The sequence below is a fragment of the Leopardus geoffroyi genome, chromosome B2, assembly GCF_018350155.1.
Source record: "Leopardus geoffroyi isolate Oge1 chromosome B2, O.geoffroyi_Oge1_pat1.0, whole genome shotgun sequence".
Taxonomy (NCBI): Eukaryota; Metazoa; Chordata; class Mammalia; order Carnivora; family Felidae; genus Leopardus; species Leopardus geoffroyi.
Genome location: NC_059332.1, coordinates 152,474,047 through 152,494,423, shown reverse-complemented (window position 1 = coordinate 152,494,423; position 20,377 = coordinate 152,474,047). Strand labels below are relative to the sequence as shown.

The 20,377-nt window shown below is 40.6% G+C and overlaps 1 protein-coding gene across 1 annotated transcript; it reads left to right on the top strand.

The window, feature by feature from the left end:
- Positions 1-1,745: 1,745 nt before the first annotated feature.
- On the top strand, positions 1,746-18,728 carry PSMB1 (proteasome 20S subunit beta 1). The gene is made up of 6 exons (XM_045500381.1): positions 1,746-1,924; positions 5,557-5,664; positions 9,171-9,252; positions 11,546-11,675; positions 17,326-17,432; positions 18,437-18,728. Exons 1-6 carry the CDS (start codon positions 1,812-1,814, stop codon positions 18,620-18,622), a joined length of 726 nt encoding a protein of 241 aa, XP_045356337.1. The 5' UTR covers positions 1,746-1,811; the 3' UTR covers positions 18,623-18,728.
- Positions 18,729-20,377: the final 1,649 nt, after the last annotated feature.

Here is a 20,377-nt window from a genome sequence, read left to right as displayed (position 1 = left end):
TTGGCTGGAGGGGCCAAGGCAGTTTCAAGAGTGTGGGTAGTTGTTTCTTAGTCTTTTCACTTCCGTATGCTTGGTTGGACCACAGAGTATCTTCATCTCTCCTATGGCTCATTTAGGCATAATCATATATTGTATTATAATTTGCTTCCTTTGTACTCTTAGCCCTTGAACAACGCAGGGGTTAGAAGCGCCAACCTCCACATAGATGAAAATCCACACATAACTTTTGACTCTGTTCGGGCTACTGTTGACTGGAAGCTTTGCTGATAACATAAAAGTCAATTAACACATATCTTATATGTTATATGTATTATATGTTGTATTCTTATAATTATATGTTGCATTTCTTATAATTAAGAAAAGAAAATGTTATTAAGAAAATCATAAGAGAAAATACATTTACAGTACTAAACTGTATCAAAAACAATCTGGGTATAAGTGGACCCATGCAGTTCAAACCTGTGTTGTTCAAGGGTCAGCTGTACTTTATATAATCAGTAAGGTTGTCGTTGCCATGAGGACGGGAAATGTATTATATAAGTTTTTGGATCCAGGACAGAATCTAAATAAGTATAATACTTTTATGTCCATAACCATCAAAGAAAATCCTGTTTTATCCTATGTTTACAATAAAACTTGGGGAAATTTTTAATTAAGCAAGTGCTTTTCAAAAATCTTCTGTGGTTCCCAAACTGCACGCATATAACAGGTGGTCCATCCCAAAAGAACCAATTGTTTGTTTGCTTGTTTTTTTATTTTTAAAAAAATTTTTTTTCAATGTTTTTTTATTTTTGGGACAGAGAGAGACAGAGCATGAACGGGGGAGGGGCAGAGAGAGAGGGAGACACAGAATCAGAAACAGGCTCCAGGCTCTGAGCCATCAGCCCAGAGCCCGACGCGGGGCTCGAACTCCCGGACCGCGAGATCGTGACCTGGCTGAAGTCGGACGCTTAACCGACTGCGCCACCCAGGCGCCCCTTTGCTTGTTTTTTTAAAAAAATATTGTAAAACTGTAAAATATAATATTCATATAAGGGAGTGCATAAACACATGTGAAGATTCACAAATGGTTACACATCAATAAGCCTAGTGTTGCCGGGGCTGGAAACTCCATCCCATAGTCCAGTCAAACAGGTTCTTCCTACTCACTGTGTACTCATAAGTTATGTAACACATTTTCTTTTGCTCAACCTTCTAAGACTCATCCACGTTGCTGTATCTTTCCTCTCGTTGAAATTGGTTAGGTTTTTTTGGTTTTTTGTTTGTTTCTTTGTTTTGTTTTGACATAACCCTCAATTGGTTTATGCACTCTGCTGTTTACGGACATTTGGCTCATTTCCAACTTGGAACCATGAAGAACACTGAATGCCACAAGAACATTTTTGTACTTGTCTTCTGGCGAGGACGATATACAGCTAAGCCGGGAGTTGCTGGGTCAAAAGCTGTATGCATCTTCAAATCCGCCAAGCGATGCCACTCCCTTTTCGGGTGCACCGACTTACACTCCCATACAGCATTCGAGTTTCCGCTACTCCACAGTTTTGCCAACTTTTTTTGTATGGTAAGACTTTAAAATGTTTGTCCATCAGGCGCAAATTCTAATGTTTTCTTAGGAAAGAAACCTTTCTAAGGAAAACAACAAAAAATCTGTCCCGCCTCCTCGGGATAGGGGGCGCCCGGCTACCGACGGGAGCAACCAACGAGCGGCGCGAGATAGAGCGGCCAGAGCTGGCGCCGCGAGAAGCCGGAAGCGGCGGGACGTCCGGCTGGGCGCCATCTCGCCGTGAGACAGCAGCAGCCGGAGCAGCGCGATGTTGTCGACGGCCGCGGGGTGCTGGGGACCCGGCAGAGACCTGGCGGTGGAGCCCCACAGCGCCGCCGGCCCTTTGGAGATGCGCTTTTCGCCCTACGCTTTCAACGGAGGGTAAAGACCAGAGAGCCGACCTTTCAATCCCCACCGCCTTCGTGCCTGCTGAAGCCTTGGGAGTCGCGGCCGAGCCCGCGTTCCCCGCCGACCGCAGGCCTCCCTCTCCATGGGTTGCGGAGGGGCAGCTTTGGTCTTAAGTGCTTCACCTTGCAGGCCGGTCACTTGTGCAGAGCCTGCTCTTTGTTGCAGGGAGACAGAAGATAGAAACTGAAACCTGGGCTCTGCTACGAAAGAGGTTTAAAAATGGGCCTAACCTTCTCTTACGGCCTAAATAGGTTTCGCGTGTCAAAGGCGAGGCGACAGGTTTAGCGCCTGATGTTAAAAAGTTAGCATTGGTTGGCCACTGTCGTTGGATGCACGGTTGTGTCTGCAGTTGATGATTCTAATCAAACAGCTTAATCGTTTTCTGTTGTTTTAAATGGAAGGCAGCGTTGGTTGACTAGACTTAGTTTCGTAGATGAGAGCTTGTTAATGGTTAGCTTAAGTTCAGGGGGAAAAAAAGTCAGAAGAGCGACCCTGTAATATGTGTACTCTTGCATGTTACCTTCAAGTTGTGTTTTTAAAAGTGGCTTTATCTTTAGTACTTTTCCTTCATTGTACGCTAAAAGTGTTACTAGCAATGTGGAAGGACCCTGCGTTTAGGACTTGTTAACAATGAAGAGGTGTAAATTGAAGCAGTGGTTGTAGGTTACCAACTAAACTTTGTACACGCACCCGATTTGAACAAACAGACGGTTCTTGGACATAACCATGTTAATTAATCATGTCTTTATGGATTTGAAACTTTAATGCAGACTTTTGAAATGTGTTGGAAAGAGAGTGGAAGTCTCCAATTTTAGCCTCGTTTCTGCCACCGAAGGACAGTGTGGTGTTTGAACAGTGTGGTGTTTCGACTTCTTGAGCCCAGATTTCATTCTCTTTCTTAGCTAGTCCTAGTTTAGAGGGAGAATCCGTAGAAAAGCATTTTGTATACTGCAGGCAGTTCTCTTTTTTAATTCTCAGGATAACGGAGTGTTAGGTGGTATTAGCTCCATTTTTTACAAATAAGCCAGGGCTCTTGTCATTGCTCTGGTCATAAAGCTGGTGTGCAGTTGAGCCAGGACTTGAATCCATAGCTCGTCGTTGGCCACTGATTTTATGTATGCTTTTACCATTGCACTTCTAAACGCTTTCTGTGATAACGAAGTAGTTACGTCCCAAGGTGGGAGGCACATCGTGAGGCAGTTGTAAGAATGACTCTCCAGTGTGTAGAGTACTCATTACTCTTTAACCCCTTGTAATCCAATTTCAGCCATTACTGCTTTACACATTAGTAACTTGTGACCTTGTGATTATTAAGTTACCTTTCTTCAGTCTTCTTTTTCTGTAGCGCCTGTTGCTGCTGGCTCATGGGCAGCCTTTGCTTTGGCAGAACAAGGCTTAGTTCCATGTCCTTTTTCTACTGTCTCGTTAAATGCAGTTCAGTCCCATTATTAGCACTCACATCTCATTTGCAGAAGGATAATTCCCAAATCTGTTTCTCTAGGTTTACCTCTCATGAGTTCCTCCTTTCTGGCTTCTTAAATGAAACATTTCTACCTGAATTTTTTCCTGTTACCAAAACTCAAGATACTAAAACAAAAAGCTAGCTAATTATTCCTCTCAGTTACCTTTCCTTCTTTATGCTAATAATTACGCCATTGTGCTGCTCCACCAAGTTTAAAATCTTGGATGTCACAGTTGCTCTTCCCACTTCTGTCGCATATTGGTAGTTAGAAAAACCATGTACAATTTGTGTGTTTCCTCAGTATCCCCACTTCTTCCAGTACCACTGCTGCCTTTTTACTGCATTAGTCTTTTTTTTTTAACACGCACCATATCTTTTGTTTGTTTTATTTCGAGAGAGCTTGCATGAGAGAGAGCACGAGGGGGCGTGGGGCAGACAGAGAATCGCCAGCAGGCTCCGTGGTATCAGCACAGAGCCCGACTCGGGGCCCAAACTCACGAACGCGCACGAACCTGAGCCAAAATCAAAAGTCTGCCACTCAATCAACTGAGCCACCAGGCGCCCCTCTTGCTGTTGCATTAGTCTTATTGGAGCAGTGCTTTCATCCCCTTTCACGTACTATGTTATTGTCACCGTTGCTTCTTTTTTTTATTAAAAAATTTTTTTTTATGTTTTACTTATTTTTGAGAGAGTGTGAGCAGGGGAGGGTCAGAGAGAGAGGGAGACACAGAATCTGAAGCAGGCTCCAGGCTCTCAGCTCTCAGCACAGAGCTTCATGTGGGGCTTGAACCCACTGATTGAGAGATCGTGACCTGAGCTGAAGTCGCACGCTTAACCAGCTAAGCCACCAAGGCGCCCCTGTCACAGTGGCTTCTTAAAACTTCACTCCACTTTGCAAATGTAACTGTTCTCATTCCAAAATCTTTAGTTTGGCATTTGGGATTTTCTCAAGTCAGACCCATGTCCCTCACATAAGCCTTATGTTCCTCCACTGGTTCACACAGAACACCTTAGTAAGTTGTTTGAATGTTTATTTGTATTATTACCTGTTTCCCTTTATTCATTGTCCACGTTACCTGAAATGCCATCTTTTTGTACTTCAGAACTTCAGTGCATATCCCACCTCAGTAAAAATAATGGATAACATTTTCTCAGTGCTTATGTTCTGTGAGGTACTGTGTTAGGTGCTTTATGTGATCTGTGTCATTTGACTCAGTCATCCTGTAACACAGGAACCGTTACTACCAACGACTCGAACTTGGATAATTTGTCTGAGGTCACAGAGTTAGGAAGTGGCAAGGACAGGTCTCCAGTAACTCCAGAGCCCAGGTTCTCGGTGGTCACAATCTACTGCCTCATATATCTATGCCATAGCGATCATAGCTAACACTAGAGGACCAGTTATGTTTCAGGTACTAGTAAAAGGGCTTTGTAATTATTAACTTAATTCTTGCGGAATCCTAGTAAGGTAGTTACTGTTACGATCTCTGATCTATATGAGGACATTGATGCCTTGGGAAGTTGAACAGCTTACCCGCAGTCTCATATCTAATAAGTGAGAGATCCAGAATTAGAACTGGACAGACTGCTTTGGGAGTTCATGCTCTAGCCTCTTCAGTAAACTGAATCATAAATCATACAGCCACGAAAGAGAAAGTTTGTTCTTTGTTCATTCATTTCTGACAGATATTTGGGTGTCCACTGAGTGGTAGATACTAAATAAGGACTTGGATAAAAAATGAAAAGCATTAAGTCCTTTGAGCTCAGAGAGCTTTTGGTGTGGCACCACTGTCTACACCTGATCCTCATGGCCCTGTTTTGTGATATCAGTACCTTGCACAAGTGGGTATTTAATTTTTTGATGATGTTATGATAATTCAGTGGTTTTTCTGTTACCTTCTGCGAAGTGACCTACGCTTTGACTTAGGCTTGTGTTGTTTTTTAGGGAGTACTTAAATTTTTTTTCCTAGACGACTTATAGCCAGGGATCCTTTCCCACTGATCTTTCAACTTTCTTCTGAGTCCTGCTCTTGCTCAAATCTAGTGGGTTTTGTTCAATATGTGCTATGAAGAGCTCTCCTCTAGAGAGGTAGTATTACCATCCGCAAGTATTCACTAATTTTTGTGTCCCCCCCTCCCCCAGGACTGTATTGGCAATCGCTGGAGAAGATTTTTCAATTGTGGCTTCTGACACTCGATTGAGTGAAGGATATTCAATTCACACCAGGGACAGCCCCAAGTGTTACAGACTGTAAGTAAATATTTCTGAGGACATACTTCCTGGCACCTTGTGATGATTTATTGCTGTAAGAGATTCCACTTCTAAACAGTTTGTTTCCTGAGTTTTTAGATTGCCTGTTTGGAGCTTAGTTTGCATTTTTGTTAGAAAACAGTTTTCTAAATTAGTATTCCCTAATATGATATGCAGTGTTTTTAAAAAAATTTTTAATGTTTGTTTACTATTGAGAGAGAGACAGTATGAGCAGGGAGGGGCAGAAAGAGAGAGGGAGACACAGAAACCGAGGCAGGCTCCAGGCTATGAGCTGTCAGCACAGAGCCGGACGTGAGGCTCAAACTCACAGATTGCGAGATTATGACCTGAACCTACGTCGGACACTCAACCGACTAAGCCACCCGGGTGCCCCCACATCGCTTTTATTATTAGCATTTTACTATAATGCTTTATTTATTTATAAAATATGTATAAAATATTTATAATATTGTAAATATTTTATCACATAGCTTTGTATTTTTCTGTTAATCCATTACATGTTTTTTTAAATCTCCCACTTTTTTTTTTAACCTGAAATGTTTAATTTAGCCATATCCTAAGCAGTTATATCTGTGAGCCACTGTCTTAAGGACCAGGTATATTTTTTCTAAAACATAAAAGTGAAGTCATATGCACTGATGACCAATAGTTTGTATTTGACATTTTTGGGAACTGTTACAGTTGGTGGTTAATTCCTAAATTAGGCCACAAGAGCCTTTTAAGCCTGAATTGTAACAGGAATGGATTGATGGGATTTGGGTACCTTGGACAGGGCCTTGTGGTATAAGAAGTAGGTAAAGAGGACTCTGGCTTCTTTCCTGGGTCCAGGGCTAGCGCACACCCTACCTAAAGAACAATCAATACCAGTTTTCATCTTCCCAGTTCTCTTCGTGTATTCTTCTTCCATCTTTTGATATTTAATTCATAGTGCATCCGTGCTATCTTTTTTCTTCTAAGATGTTTTATAATTTGAAAGTAGTAAATGTCACAGATAAAATTTAAGAACATAACTTTACAAATACCATTCTCTTGCAAGGTTCTCTTCATCTTTGTAATGTTCTGTTTTAGCGTGTGTGCTACTGAAGGGAATACCTGGTTTTTTTTTTTTTTCCTTTTTATGCAGTACTTTAGGTATATAGATAGATACAACATTAGTGATTTCATATGTCTCCCTGTCATCTGTCTTTAGCCTTAAATCATACATAGAGCTAAAACTGCCTGTCTGCACTTAATCCCATACCCTGTGGGCTGACTTAGAGCCAAACTTGCCTCTTTCCCACCTGTTTGAGACTCTACATTTAACTTTATTCTTTGCATGCAAACACCCCTTCCTTTGATATATGTGAAGATTTGGGAAAAGCATCTTGAAGCTCTAAGATTTTGTCCTACCCTATTGGTATTATTAACCCATCTTGTTAGTAAAGGCAGTATAGCTTTATGGGAGCTTGGAGCTCTTTAACTGAGTGCAGTGAGGTTGATTGTAGGGATAGATCAGGAAATGTTGATGCCCCCAGAGGTGTCATTGGTCCCTCTAGCTGGACAGATATGGTTTGTGTGAATCCCTCATAAATATCTGAAAGGAAGAGTTTATCATGTGATTTCTCCTATGTTTCTTGATGAGACTGGTAGATTGATATTATAGATTGATATTAAGATTTAGGAGTTTTTGAGACCTGGTTAAATTTGTATGGATATACCAAAATTGAATCACTTCCCCGGTGGTGGGCATTAAATTGTTTTTTGTTTGTTTTGTTTTGGAGAGCCATTAATATAATATGTGACTTCACAAGAAAGCCTATAGTATATTATGTATACTTCACAAGTAAGCCTATAGTATATCTTTGCAAACTTATGTGAGTAGATTGATGGGATGAATTTATAACAATGGAATTATTGCATAAAAGTGACGTTCACCTAAATTTTTACTGGATACTGCCAAATGGCCCTTCTAAAAAGTTAAATTGATGTATATTTTTGCCCAGTTATTAAGAGTACCCATTTTCGGTGCCTGGGTGGCTCAGTTGGTTGGGCATGTGACTTTGGCTCAGGTCATAATCTCACGGTTTCTGGGTTCAAGCTCCACATCCAGCTGTCTGCTGTCGGCACAGAGACTGCTTCAGATCCTCTGTCTCCCTCTTTTCTCTGCCCCTTGCCTGCATTGTCTCTCTCTCAAAAATAAACATTAAAAACAGGGGGGAGTACCCATTTTCCACAACCCCTCACCAGCATTAGGCCTTATTAACAGGTTGAAATCATCACCTGTGTAGATTTGGATTTGTGAATGACATGAAGGCTCTTTTCATACATTTATGGTGACTTGCGTCTTTCTTTATATGACTCCTATAACTTTACCAATCTTTCCACTGCAAGGTTTTTTTTAAATTGAGATATAATTGACATGTAACAGTGGTTTCAGGTGTACAACATGATTACATATTTGTGTATGTTGCACCACCATAAGTCCAGTTAACATCTGTCCCCATATTTATTACAGAATCTTTTCTTGTCTTGAGAACTTTTAAGATCTATTCTCAGCAACTTTAAAATATTCAGTACAATGTTGGGCGCCTGGGTGGCTCAGTCAGTTAAGCATCTGACCCTTGATTTCTGCTCTGGTCATGATCTCACATTTGTCAGTTTGAGCACTGACCGTGTGAAGCCTGCTTGGGATTCTCTTTCTCCTCCTCTCTCTGCTCTTCTCCTGATCTCTCTCTCTCTCAAAATAAATAAACTTTTAAAAAAGTTAAAAAAAAAGTCAATGCAATGTTATTAACTATAGTCACCATGCTGTACATTATATCCCATGATGCACTGTGTTAATGCTTTTGATGTTTGTAGGAGCCATTTTATTTCATTTTTTAAGTGTTTATTTATTTTGAGAGAGTGAGAGAGCAAGTGCGCGTGAGCAGGGAAGGGGCAGAGGGAGGGAGAAAGAATCCCAGACACACTCCACACCGGCAGTGCAGAGCCCCATGTGGGGTTTCATCCTAACAACCGTGAAATCATGACCTGAGCTGAAATCAGGAGTTGAATGCTAACCGACTGAGCCACCTAGGTGCCCCTGTAGGAACCCTTTTAGATAAAGGAAGTTAATATAAGACTTTGGTCATATCTACTACAATTTTTTTTTTTTTTTACTTTATCATTTTTCTCTATAAAAGTTTTAATTTGACAAAATTTATGAAATTTTTCTTTGAAAGCATTGGGTTGTATCATATTTAAATAGGTGGCTGTCAACCCAAGATTGTATCACCTATGTCTTCTTTAGGCAATTCATACTTTAATTTTTCTGGAAGTCTTTGATTCACCTATAATTTATTTAGGTATGAAATGATGACACTGCCCTCCCCGTGCAACAAAGGGCTAACTAGTCCTGTTACCATTTGGTGAATAACGGGAATAGGGGTTTTCTATTTAAAATTGCTGAAGACATGTTTTACTTGACTATCTAACCAGCCCAGTTTCCTGAAATGTGCTCTTTACAGAACAGACAAAACAGTCATTGGATGCAGCGGGTTTCATGGAGACTGTCTTACCCTGACAAAGATTATTGAAGCAAGACTAAAGGTAGATACTTTTGTTACGTGTCTGCACTTTAGAAAGTTAGTAATGATTTATTAGATTGTCACTCAGAATAGCTGGAGAAGCTCTAAGTTAGCAGGTGAAACCATAACCTGTTCTAGAAGTGAAATGATACTGTTAATGAAATGATAGCCACATTAAAGTAGCGTAATGTGAAACTGCAGGGTATTTAAAATCTCTGTACAGTATAAAGGGTTCTCTACCCTTATGGAGATGGCCTGGTCAGGGTTTCTTCTGAAGATAATCTTCCTTCAAAAACAAAAATTCTGTGGAGGAGGCAAGCTTTTAGACAGGTGCTTGGTTTGGAACACCATCATCTGACGTGCTCTCCCTCGTTCAAGCATAGGACTCTTAGTTGACAGGATGCACGGGCAGGAATAGAAATAGATAAGTCAGGAGTTTGGATGAGAGGCACAACCTAAGCTATCGCCACCTAACACCTTAGTAGGCTTTAGTTGACAGCCAGCTGAGGAAGTTTGGGCATAGAATAGACGGGGGCGGAAGAGCTGAAAAGGGTGGTATGAGGAGGAAGTGAGGAATGAGGCAAACCAGCCTGTTCTGCAGTTTGTAAAGGGGCTGACACTGTCACTGCCTCCACGTCTTCTATGCGAGATGGGGACGGTGTGAGGAACAGAGGAGTACTGACTCTTAATAAAAGTAAAGGCACGTCTTGATTTTTATTATGGCCCGTGTATATTAAACAGCATGTAACAAATAATTTCAAGGAGAGTAGGATAGGAGTAATTTAAACCATATTAAAATGGATTTTATCTGTAATAATAACCAGTAAATACAAACTCTTCTTAGCTGGCAAAAATGCAGGGCTGGTGTAGGATTTAATTTTTTAGGTTATGTGTCATAATTTTATGTAGTTGGTAAGGCCAACCTGGTACATGAAGAAGTTATCAGAGGTGGTCACGTTCTATGTTTGCCTATTAGTGAATAACACTTGAAATTGTATACACTTAGGAATGATGTCCTAGGTATTGGAGTATGTAGTAAATTTAACAGATAGCTGTTTTGGAATAATTTCAAAATTGTTCAGTAAAATACAGAAATGATTTCATTTGGTATTGATCAATTGTTAATACTTATTTAAATTCTTTACATTGAAAGTTTTATTGATTTACATTTATTGACATATTTATTCGATTCCTGGTGCATATTTTGCAGATGGAACTTACAGTACAAAAGTACACAGACCAGCAGAATAGTGTTGTGTTAACAAAGTATAACAAGGAGCAGGGAATTCAACTTAATTACACAATCCTTGAAATTTCTCTTTCATGTGTTATTACATAAATGATGCAGTGATTATACTGTTGATGCTTGATTTTGAAATGAAATGAAGATTTTTTTCTAATCTTCCGTATTTAGCTATTGTTATTTTGGTCTGTGTTCTTAGGTAAATCTCTGGAGATGTTTGCTATGTGGCTGATAAATTGGTGAACTCATTTTATGTTTGAAATTTTTGTAGAATTTCTCTATTGGATAATTTAGGATTCCCTAAGAGTGAATAAATCTAGGATTCAAAATCACTAAAAGGTTTGTTTTGGATACTTCTGGTCTCCACTATAGATGCTTTAAGGAGCAGGACCACTTCCCTGTACTAGAATCATGCAGAGTAAGGGTCCTGCCCTCATGTCTTCTGTTCTCGTAGATACCTCCTTTGCAAAGAGAAGGACTTCTATCTGGGTCTGATCAAAGGTCAGCAAATTTTACCTATAAAGGGCCAGGTAGTAATTATTTTCAGCTTTATGGGCCATTTGATATCTGTGGTAACTATCAGCTCTGCTGTTGTAATGCACGAGGATGTATAGATAATATGTAATGAAAAAATATGTTTTAATAGAGCTTTATTTGCAGAAACAGTTGTTGGGCTGGATTTTGTCCACGGACTATACAGTTTGCTGACCCTGGTCTAGAGGCAGAGTAAAGGAGAGCTGGATTTAAAACACCCTCCCAGGTCACTGTATAAACATATTATGTGTACATTTGCTCTTGAATTAGCAGCTCCTGAGATGTGGATGGCATGGAGAATAGAGTCTTTAAATCAGACAACTGAGGAAAATTTAGCATTCTTTCCCTTAATTTTTATAGCCCCCAAAATGGCATGATACAATAAATTATTATTTTGTCTTAGTATGTTTGTGTGTTCTTGAAAGAAATAGACATCGTTTCACCAAGATTTGCATTCATCCTTTAATTTACAGTTCCTTGTTCACGTCTGTAATATATTCTGCCTCTCCGTGCCTGTTACTTTCATTAATAATTGCAGATGTATAAGCATTCCAATAACAAGACCATGACTACGGGGGCGATTGCTGCAATGTTGTCTACAATCCTCTATTCAAGGCGCTTCTTCCCATACTATGTTTACAACATCATCGGGGGACTGGATGAAGAAGGTAGAATTCTCGTTCTGGAAAATGAAGGAGGGTGGCATTTTTTAGATATGTATGTTTCCCTCTAGAGTTGAAAAGAATAATGAATAGCATCTTGCCCAACACTTTTATTTTCTGTTAATTAAAGCAATAAGGAACTGAAGCTTAAAGGGGAATAAAGAGATGATCCAAAGACACACCACAGGTTGTGTACTAAAACTCTAATAATGACTGTTAGGCATGCTGTTCCTTTACTGTTTACTGAATATCTTGTAGGAGTTCAGTAGTAGATAATTAGCATTTTAATCCTGTGGAAAAAATCTGACTTGGAGGAGCTTGACCTTATGATTCTACATAACAAATGTATTTGACTTAAGTTGTTAAAACTGATGCCTTAAAAGAAATGTATGCATTTCCAACAGTGTTTTCAGAACATTCTGAAACACCTCTTTGATTTTCTGTCAGTCAGACCAGGAGGGCCTAAGAATATCAGTCTTGTTACTTGACATGTCCATCCTGTTTTTGATCTAAAGCTGTATTATGCAGCAGGGACACGGATGGTTTTCACCAGGTTTCATTTGGATTGACATCCGGTTGCTTCCAACAACCAGATGCTATACTATCTCTCAGGACAGATCTGTGCCACCATTTACAGTAGTCCATTGAAGAAAGAAGTTCTAGAGATGTTTGGCTGAGAACAACGTATTGAAATATCTCTACAGAGAGGAAAACTTTCTGGATAGTAGGGAGTTGGGCTCCTCTCCTACTCTCCCCACTTTTCCTCCTGTCCCTTCTGTTCCATGGGCTCTTCCTTTGTTTTCCCTCTGTCTTAACAGCCGCCCACATAAATGGCCCCTGAGAGCACTCTGGTCATTTTACCCACCATGGTTTAGATGTAGACAAATTAGGGTGACAATTTATTTCGAGTCTTTCAGCCTTCCTTGAAAGTAAGACAGAATATAAAGCATAGAAACAGCCAATAAAAATTCATTACCCTTAACAAGTTAAATTCTAGCCACAGATTAGCTTGCCTAGCCCAGCTTGCTGGACACTTTTTTTTTCCACCTAAATTATGTCTGACTTGAATGTCAGATCAATAAATTCAGGTTTTAGCAACATTAGTCATAGCTATCATTGAATTTTAGCATGCCAGACAATGTCCTTTGAGTTTCACTGAGAGAGGCTAATTTGGGAACACTTACATCTACTGAAGGGCAAAGCTAAGGTTTGGGTTGATCTGTTTCTCGAGTTCAAAGCCCTGTTCTCTGATGTTTTGGTCAGGCATTTCTGTCTTTTATAATCTTGTCTGCTTTGATTGTCCTTTAAATTTATTTTCACTTCTTAGAGGAATTTGTGTAGCAAAGCAGTCTTTTTTGTCTGTTCCCCCAAGACACTTCAGCTTTTACCATGCTTTCCTGTTTTCTTGGTTTATTTCCTTGCTTTGGTGGTGTGTATCTCTCAAGAGATTTCTGGAAAAAGAAATCCAGAGAACTTGTTTTGAGACTTTGCTTTTATTCTGGTGTTCTGCAATTTTATAGTGATACCCTTTGTACAAGATCTTTTCCCTATTTGTGTCTTCTCCTGTTCACTTCCCCACTGTCTCGACAATCACCTGGATTGTGATCTTCTATTTTATTATAATTCTTCCCTGGCATATTGTCCATCCCTTTGTCTTTTTCTTCTCTGAAGATTTCCTCCGGTTTAGATTTTATCCTGTACTACATTCTTACTTCTGCTGTCATTAATTTCCAAGAACTTTTCCAATTCTCTAGCTTCCTTATTTTTTTTCTCTAAGTATGTTCTCATTAGATGTACTCCCCTTGATATTTTCTTGTGATCTCCGCATTTTATTGGATTAATTTTTTTTCATTTTATTTTTGACTTCTGTTTTCTATGTTGGAGGCTTCCTTCAAATTTCCGTTGATTTTTGGCCATTCATTCTTATTGAAGAATGGTAGGCCAAAATCTGAGTAAAGGGTGGTATTGGCCTGACAGTTTTCCATTTACTGCCCTGTACCCAGACTGCACATATGCCAGGTGTCCCCAAGTCCAGGGTATCTGGGACCTTGTTTCCAGTGTTTCTTTTTTGTGGAGGTGGAGACTTGGAGAGCAGTATTCTTTATTGAGACCTTTAGGGTAGTTGGGTCATTGGCTGTCCTTCAGGACACTGGGGTCAACGGCTAAATTAGGACAGTGGGATCAATAGTTACCCTTCAGGACACTGGATCGAACAGCTGCCCTTCAGGATAGCCAGGTGAGTGGCTGTCTTCTTGGACCTCTGTGCCTTTAACTCTCTAGTTGCAGTCATACTTTAAAAATTTTTCCACCCAAAAGTAATAATGGCTTTAGTTTTTCTGTAACAAAAACAATAGTAGTTGCAGAAGTTTCAAATAGTACTGGAAGAGACAAAAATGAAAGTAGTTATCACCTCAAAGCCTATATTTAGAGTTAATTACAATTAAACTTCCAGTAAACCTGCTTACAGGTATCTTGGTAGTCATACATGTTTGTGCACTTTACAAGTAGAATGTGGTGTATGCATCTTTATGTTGGATGTATTGTCATGGAGATCGTTTTATGCTAGTGAATAAAGATGCGTAATGACTCAGTGACTTGCATAGGGTACAGCTACACTGCAGTTTGCCTCCCAGTCCTCTGCAGGTCATTCAGGTGGTTTCCAGTTTCCTTAATCTAAGCGATGTGGTGAATGTCTTTGTACATACAGTTTTGTATACTTTTTCTTTTCTTTTTTTAAAATTTTATTTTTTTAAACTTACATCCAAATTAGCATATATTTGTATACTTTTTCAACCATGCGTACTTCCCCGGAAAAAATTCTCAGAAGTTGTGTGTCTGGGTCAGAGGATATATATTTTTGGCATTTTGACGCCATCACTAGTTTGCCCTTCGGAAAAGACCACCAGTGGACCCTCCTGGCAGCAGGAGCATGAGTACCTGGGGTTCTTTGGGCATCCTTACTCCTCTTAAAGATCTTTACCCAATAAATATTTTATTATTTTAATTTATATGTCATTTTTGTGTGCTGCAGTTGGGCATTTATTTGTGTTTTTTGATCTTTGCTTTTCTTCTTTGGAGACTGACCTGTGTATTAACCTTTGCTTATTTCCTTATTTGCAGGTTAGTCTTTTTAAAAAATTATTTATAAGCATGCCACCTAACTGTGTCAACTCTGTAATATCCGTGGTGGTGGATGCCTCCCAAGAATGTTCTTTGTCTCTTACATTTTGGGGGTTGTCTACCTGTGCAGCATTTTCTGAAGTTTGTATGGTCCAATCTGTTGGTCTTTTCTTTGTGGCATTGAGTGTCCTACTTTGTTAGACTCCCCCATCCAAGGTTTTCTTTCTAGCACTTGTTTTGACTTTATTTTTTTACATTGAAGCCGTGGTGCTTTTTTAAAGAATTATTTTGGTGAGGAAAAGCACTCTACAGATAAGATTCATGCCATTCTGCTCTCGTGTTACAAAAGTCTCTTTTGCCTTTGCTAAGCGGGAAGGGCTTTGAAACTCTGGTCTTCGACTTATTCTGCTCTTGTTTTTCTCAACTCCGTGGCGTATGGTTTGTCTGAAATTGGTTCTGCCTTTAGTTGAAATTTTTGGGCCTCGTTTTACTTGTGGCCTGTTGGCCTCCTGAGAGAGATTGTTGTTCTTTTTTGGCTTTGTATTTCCTGTCCCTTTCTTTGTGTGTGGAAGTTAGTGAACTGCCCACTGTGATCTCAATCTTGTCCCAAGCTTGCTTCCAACAAAAACACTTAACCTGGGGGTCTCCTGAGTGACTTCAGCACCTTACATGCTGCCTTCTCAGCAGAGAATTGTAAGTAATTGTGCAACAGAAAAACTACACAGAGCTACGGGTGGCAGATGTCCATGGGTAGGAAGAAGACTGTCCTTATCCCACATCTCCCAGGTGAGCTACTGAGGTGCTTCAGTTCTGGCGTAATGTGTTTTAGAAATCAGTTATATCACTTTAAAGTCATACCTCGTCAAATGATCCATGATTTTTCACACCCAAAACACAGGGAACTTTTCGTTTTTTTTATTTGACAGAGTGTGTGCACTGGTGAGCAGGGGAGAGGAGAGGCAGAGAGAGACAGAGGGAGGGAGGGAGGGAGGGAGAATCTCAAGCAGGCCGCACGATCATCATGGAGCCCGATGCAGGGCTTGATCCCGTGAGCCTGGGATCATGACCTGAGAGCTGAAACCAAGAGTCAGACACTCAGCTAACTGAGCCACCCAGGCACCCCCCCCAAACACAGCTGTTTTTAAAAGGCCTTAAAAAAAATTACGGTGACACGTGTGCTTTGTAACAGATTCAGTACCTAAGCATATAAGTGATTTCCTTCTTTTCTTGCCTTCAGTCGCACAAAGATAACTACAGTTTTCAGTTTATCTTGCCATACTTGTTTGTGTGCTTATACAAATATTTTATATGCTTTTTTTAATGTCTATAACAGGAAATAGGATTCTGTTATACACATTATAGAGTTATTCATTTTACATTGTCTTGCGGTTATGTCCCCAGTCCCATCTTCCTCTTCCATACCTGTTTTTGCTAATGGATTTTAGGTTGCTTAGAAATTTTTGCTCTTTTAAGAGAGACAGAATAAGCCTTCTTATGGGTATATCCTGTTCTACATGTTAGATTGTTACTGGGTCATTGGGTGCATGCTTTATGTTTTGATAGATTCTCTTGCCAGATTGCTCTTTAAAAAGGCATAGCAATTTATGCACGCTTCAGGAGAGCCTGAGAAGCCCATTTATCCTTACACTGATAGTACTCTGCAACTGTTGTTAAGAATGGGTACATTCAGGGGCGCCTGGGTCCCTCAGGATGAAGCATCCTACTTCAGCTCAAGTCATGATCTTGTGGTTTGTGAGTTCGAGCCCCGCATTGGGCTCAGAGCCTGGAACCTGCTTCGGATTCCGTGTCTCCCTCTCTGTCTGCCCCTCCCCCTCTTGCACTCTGTGTCTGTCTTTCAAAAAATAAATACATATAAAAAAAAAAAAAAGAATGGGTACATTCAAACTCTGGTGTTGTGTTTTGTTTGCAAAAGTGATTCTTAACTCTGGTAGTACAGAGCAATGTTTATGTTTTAGGCAGAACTAACTTTTTGCATGTGGCATTTGTGTTTTTCTGAAAATTTTCCTGTATTAAATCAGTTTTTTTATGGTGTTGATGCTAAAGGTGCTTACTGTTTCAAAACACACGGTAAGTTTTCCTTGTGACTGTTCACATTCAACAGTAGTAGAATTTTAAACTCAGGTCTATACTAGAACGACAATAGCATTTTTTAGGAATGTGGGGAGGAGCTTGGTGCAGAACTCAGAGCAGGACCTATGACTGCTAACCAGTGTGCCTGTGAGACCACATACATGTTGGGATCCACTGGGTGGTAATTGGCGATGTCAGCTTGACGAGAGCCTGAAGCTCCAGGTGTCAAACACGCCGTAAGGAGACCAGAGTGGGCAGGTGTACCTCTGACTCCCTTGTGAGTGGAGGCGAGCAGACTGCTGGGTTAACAGTGAATGTGGCTGAAATTTTAGCTAAGTTCACAGTCCGTTTTGTGTCCCACTTTGTGTCACACTGGATCTATTTTTACTGTGATTTGGGATGGTAGTCAGGATGCATCCTTATGGAAACTGTCTTATTCTTTCAGGGAAGGGAGCTGTGTACAGCTTTGACCCAGTAGGGTCCTACCAGAGAGACTCCTTCAAGGCCGGAGGCTCAGCAAGTGCCATGCTACAGCCCCTGCTCGACAACCAGGTAAGGAGACTGCATCCATGTTGCTGTGACGTTAACACAAAGTGCCTTCCTCTGAGTTCTCCTATCCACCGGCTCAGGAGCGTGGAGAAATCAAGGGTTAATTGTCCATCGCTATTGTGTTTGGTGGGCTGATTTGCCCTACCCAGACCTTCTTGTCTCTCTGTGTTCTGCTGGCTCTCTTGTGGCCTCTCACCTACTCTGTAGTGTCTTCCCCTGACACCGTGACTTCCAGGTCTCCTGTGTCTACAACGGTCGGCCATGTTTTCAGTTCTCCTCTTGCCACCTTACCTGAAGCACTTGCAAATATCTTTTTCCCCATATTCACCATTTGTTTGTCACCTGATTTTATATTCTAACTTCCAAGTACATTTTTAATTTGCCCCCTTTCCTCTTACCGTTGCCTGAAATCAGGCCTGCATTTCCCATCATCCTTTCTGCCGCCAAACTTCTTTGTGTTTCTGAAATATGTGTGTAGAGTGAACTCGTGCATATAACTTATCTTCCTCATCACCCGTCACTCCGCTTCCACCTAGACCTTTGGTGTGGTGTGCCTGTCCTGTCACCAGGCCTTTGGGCATAGCACACCCTGGATCTGGAGTGTTACTCCTCTCTGACTCTGGTTTATCCTTCACACTCTGTACCCAAGTGTGTCTTCTGACGAAGCCTCTCTCTTCAGGGAGACTTAGTTATGGCTGCTAGGGATTCTCGTGGCTCTTTTTTGTTTTTCTTAGTGGTAGCACATTGTATAATGGTACTCTGCTTTCGTATGTCCACCTCTCTAGGTGATGTGTGCTTCTCAGGAGCAGCAGCTTTGTCTCAGTGAACATTTGTCAGGTTTTAGGAATGTATAATTTAGTCAGGTCTGGAAGCGTTTCAGTTGAGAGATATTTTAAATGTATGTGATGTATTCATGATGAATCCTTAGGTACGTGAAGGCACTGGGGAGGCTTGAACCACCTTTGTACTGTCACGTGATGCCTCATTCAAGTTTCCTGTCCCACCAGGTTGGTTTTAAGAACATGCAGAATGTGGAGCATGTCCCACTGTCCTTGGACAGAGCCATGCGGCTTGTGAAAGATGTCTTCATTTCAGCGGCAGAGAGGGACGTGTACACTGGGGATGCACTCAAAATCTGCATCGTGACCAAGGAGGGCATCCGGGAGGAGACCGTTCCCCTGAGGAAGGATTGATTTGTGTGCTGTTATCATTAATCACTTCACAACTGGTTAATTTTGTATCTTGGAACTATTGGACTGATGTGTTAAATAAAACCTGAAGTAATTATTCTAAGCAGGACAGATCTAGAAAGTATAATTTCGTTTTCCTTTCCTTTTCTTCATTCTTCTCATATTTTTCTGTCTTCCAGAGCTATTTTTGTATTTTAATTATTTTTTTTTAATTAAAAAAAAAAGTTTTTTAAGTAAGCTCTATGTCCAGCATGGGGCTTAAGCTCACGACCCCAAGATCAAGAGTTGTACATTTCCCCGACTGAGCCACACAGGTGCCCTTATTTTTATATTTTAAAGATGAAAAACAGGTCATGTCACTTTTTCCTTATATTTATGAGCAAGAAATTAATCTGGAAAAGATGACTGTTTTGATCAGCTTATCATTGCGTGACGGCCAGCCTATCTTATGCAGAGGGTTTTTGGAATTGATTATAAAGTCCACCCAGCTTTCTTTAAAGGGTAGATTACCTTTAAACCACTGCTTTTATCAGTTTTATTAAGGAATGTAAAGGGAAATGGAAGCTCTTAAGATATTCCCTGGGGATGTTAAACGGTCTGAAATGACTGGGAGAAAAATCTGCAAATCAACCAGCATAGAAGAAAATTACAAAAGTAAATAGCCCCTTAAATGAGCTTTAGCCAGTAATCAGGAAGAATTTTTATAAACACTTTAAGAATATTAAATCCGAAGGGCACCTGGGTGGCTCTGTCGAGCCAGTTGAGCGTCTGACTCTTGGTTTGAGTTCAGGTCATGATCTCCCAGTTCCTGGGATTGAGCCCCACGTTGGGCTCTGTGCTGACAATGCGGAGCCTGCTTGTGATGCTCTCCCTCTTTCTGCCCCTGCCCTGCTTGTGCTGTCTCTCAAAATAAACATTTAAAAAATATGTTAAATCTGAGACCTAAATCTTGATAGAGCTAATATAAAATACATTTTATCTCCATTACATGTAATGCGGGAGCAGTTTCTTTGGTGTGAACAAGTCGATGATACGGTGTAACCTAGGGGGTGTCATTGGTTTTGTGGCATATTAGCAACAGGATTTTTCTGTTGGCCTCCTGTTCAGAACTGGACTTCTCAAAAACTCCTATGAGATACATATTTTAACATTTGCTGAGAAGTCTGTTGATCTGCCACCTGCAAGCTGAAGACCCAGGAGAGGCGGTGGTATGGGGCCCTGCCTCCAAGGACCGGGAAGACGGCTGTTCCAGCTCAGCGTTTGGGCAGAGAGCAGATTCTTGTACCTTTTCTGTTCATGGCTTCAGCAGATTGGATCACGTCCATGCTGGGAAGGGCAGCCGGCTGTACTCAGTGTACCAGTGTAAATGCTAATCTCACCCAAAAGTCCCCACAGACACCCCAAAATACTTAGCAGAATATCTGGCACCCTGTGATCTAGCCAAGTTAATATAACATTAATCATTACAATTATTTAAACTAGTTGTATTTTATTTTTTGTTTCAAAGGATGTCCCATTGATACTGGGATTCAACTTTCCACTATTTAAAATTCTATAGATTTGTGTGCCTGGAACTTTGTATAAGATCCTCACCTCCAAAGTTTTCTGAGGAAGTTTTCCAAATTCATGATGTCTTTTTCTCACCTTCCGGTATGAGTTATTTTAACCTAGTAATTCTCTACACCTTGAATGTGGTCTCCTTTGAAGGCCTGTGTTTGAAGGAGGCTGCAGTTAATACTACCTTGTCCAGAATATGCT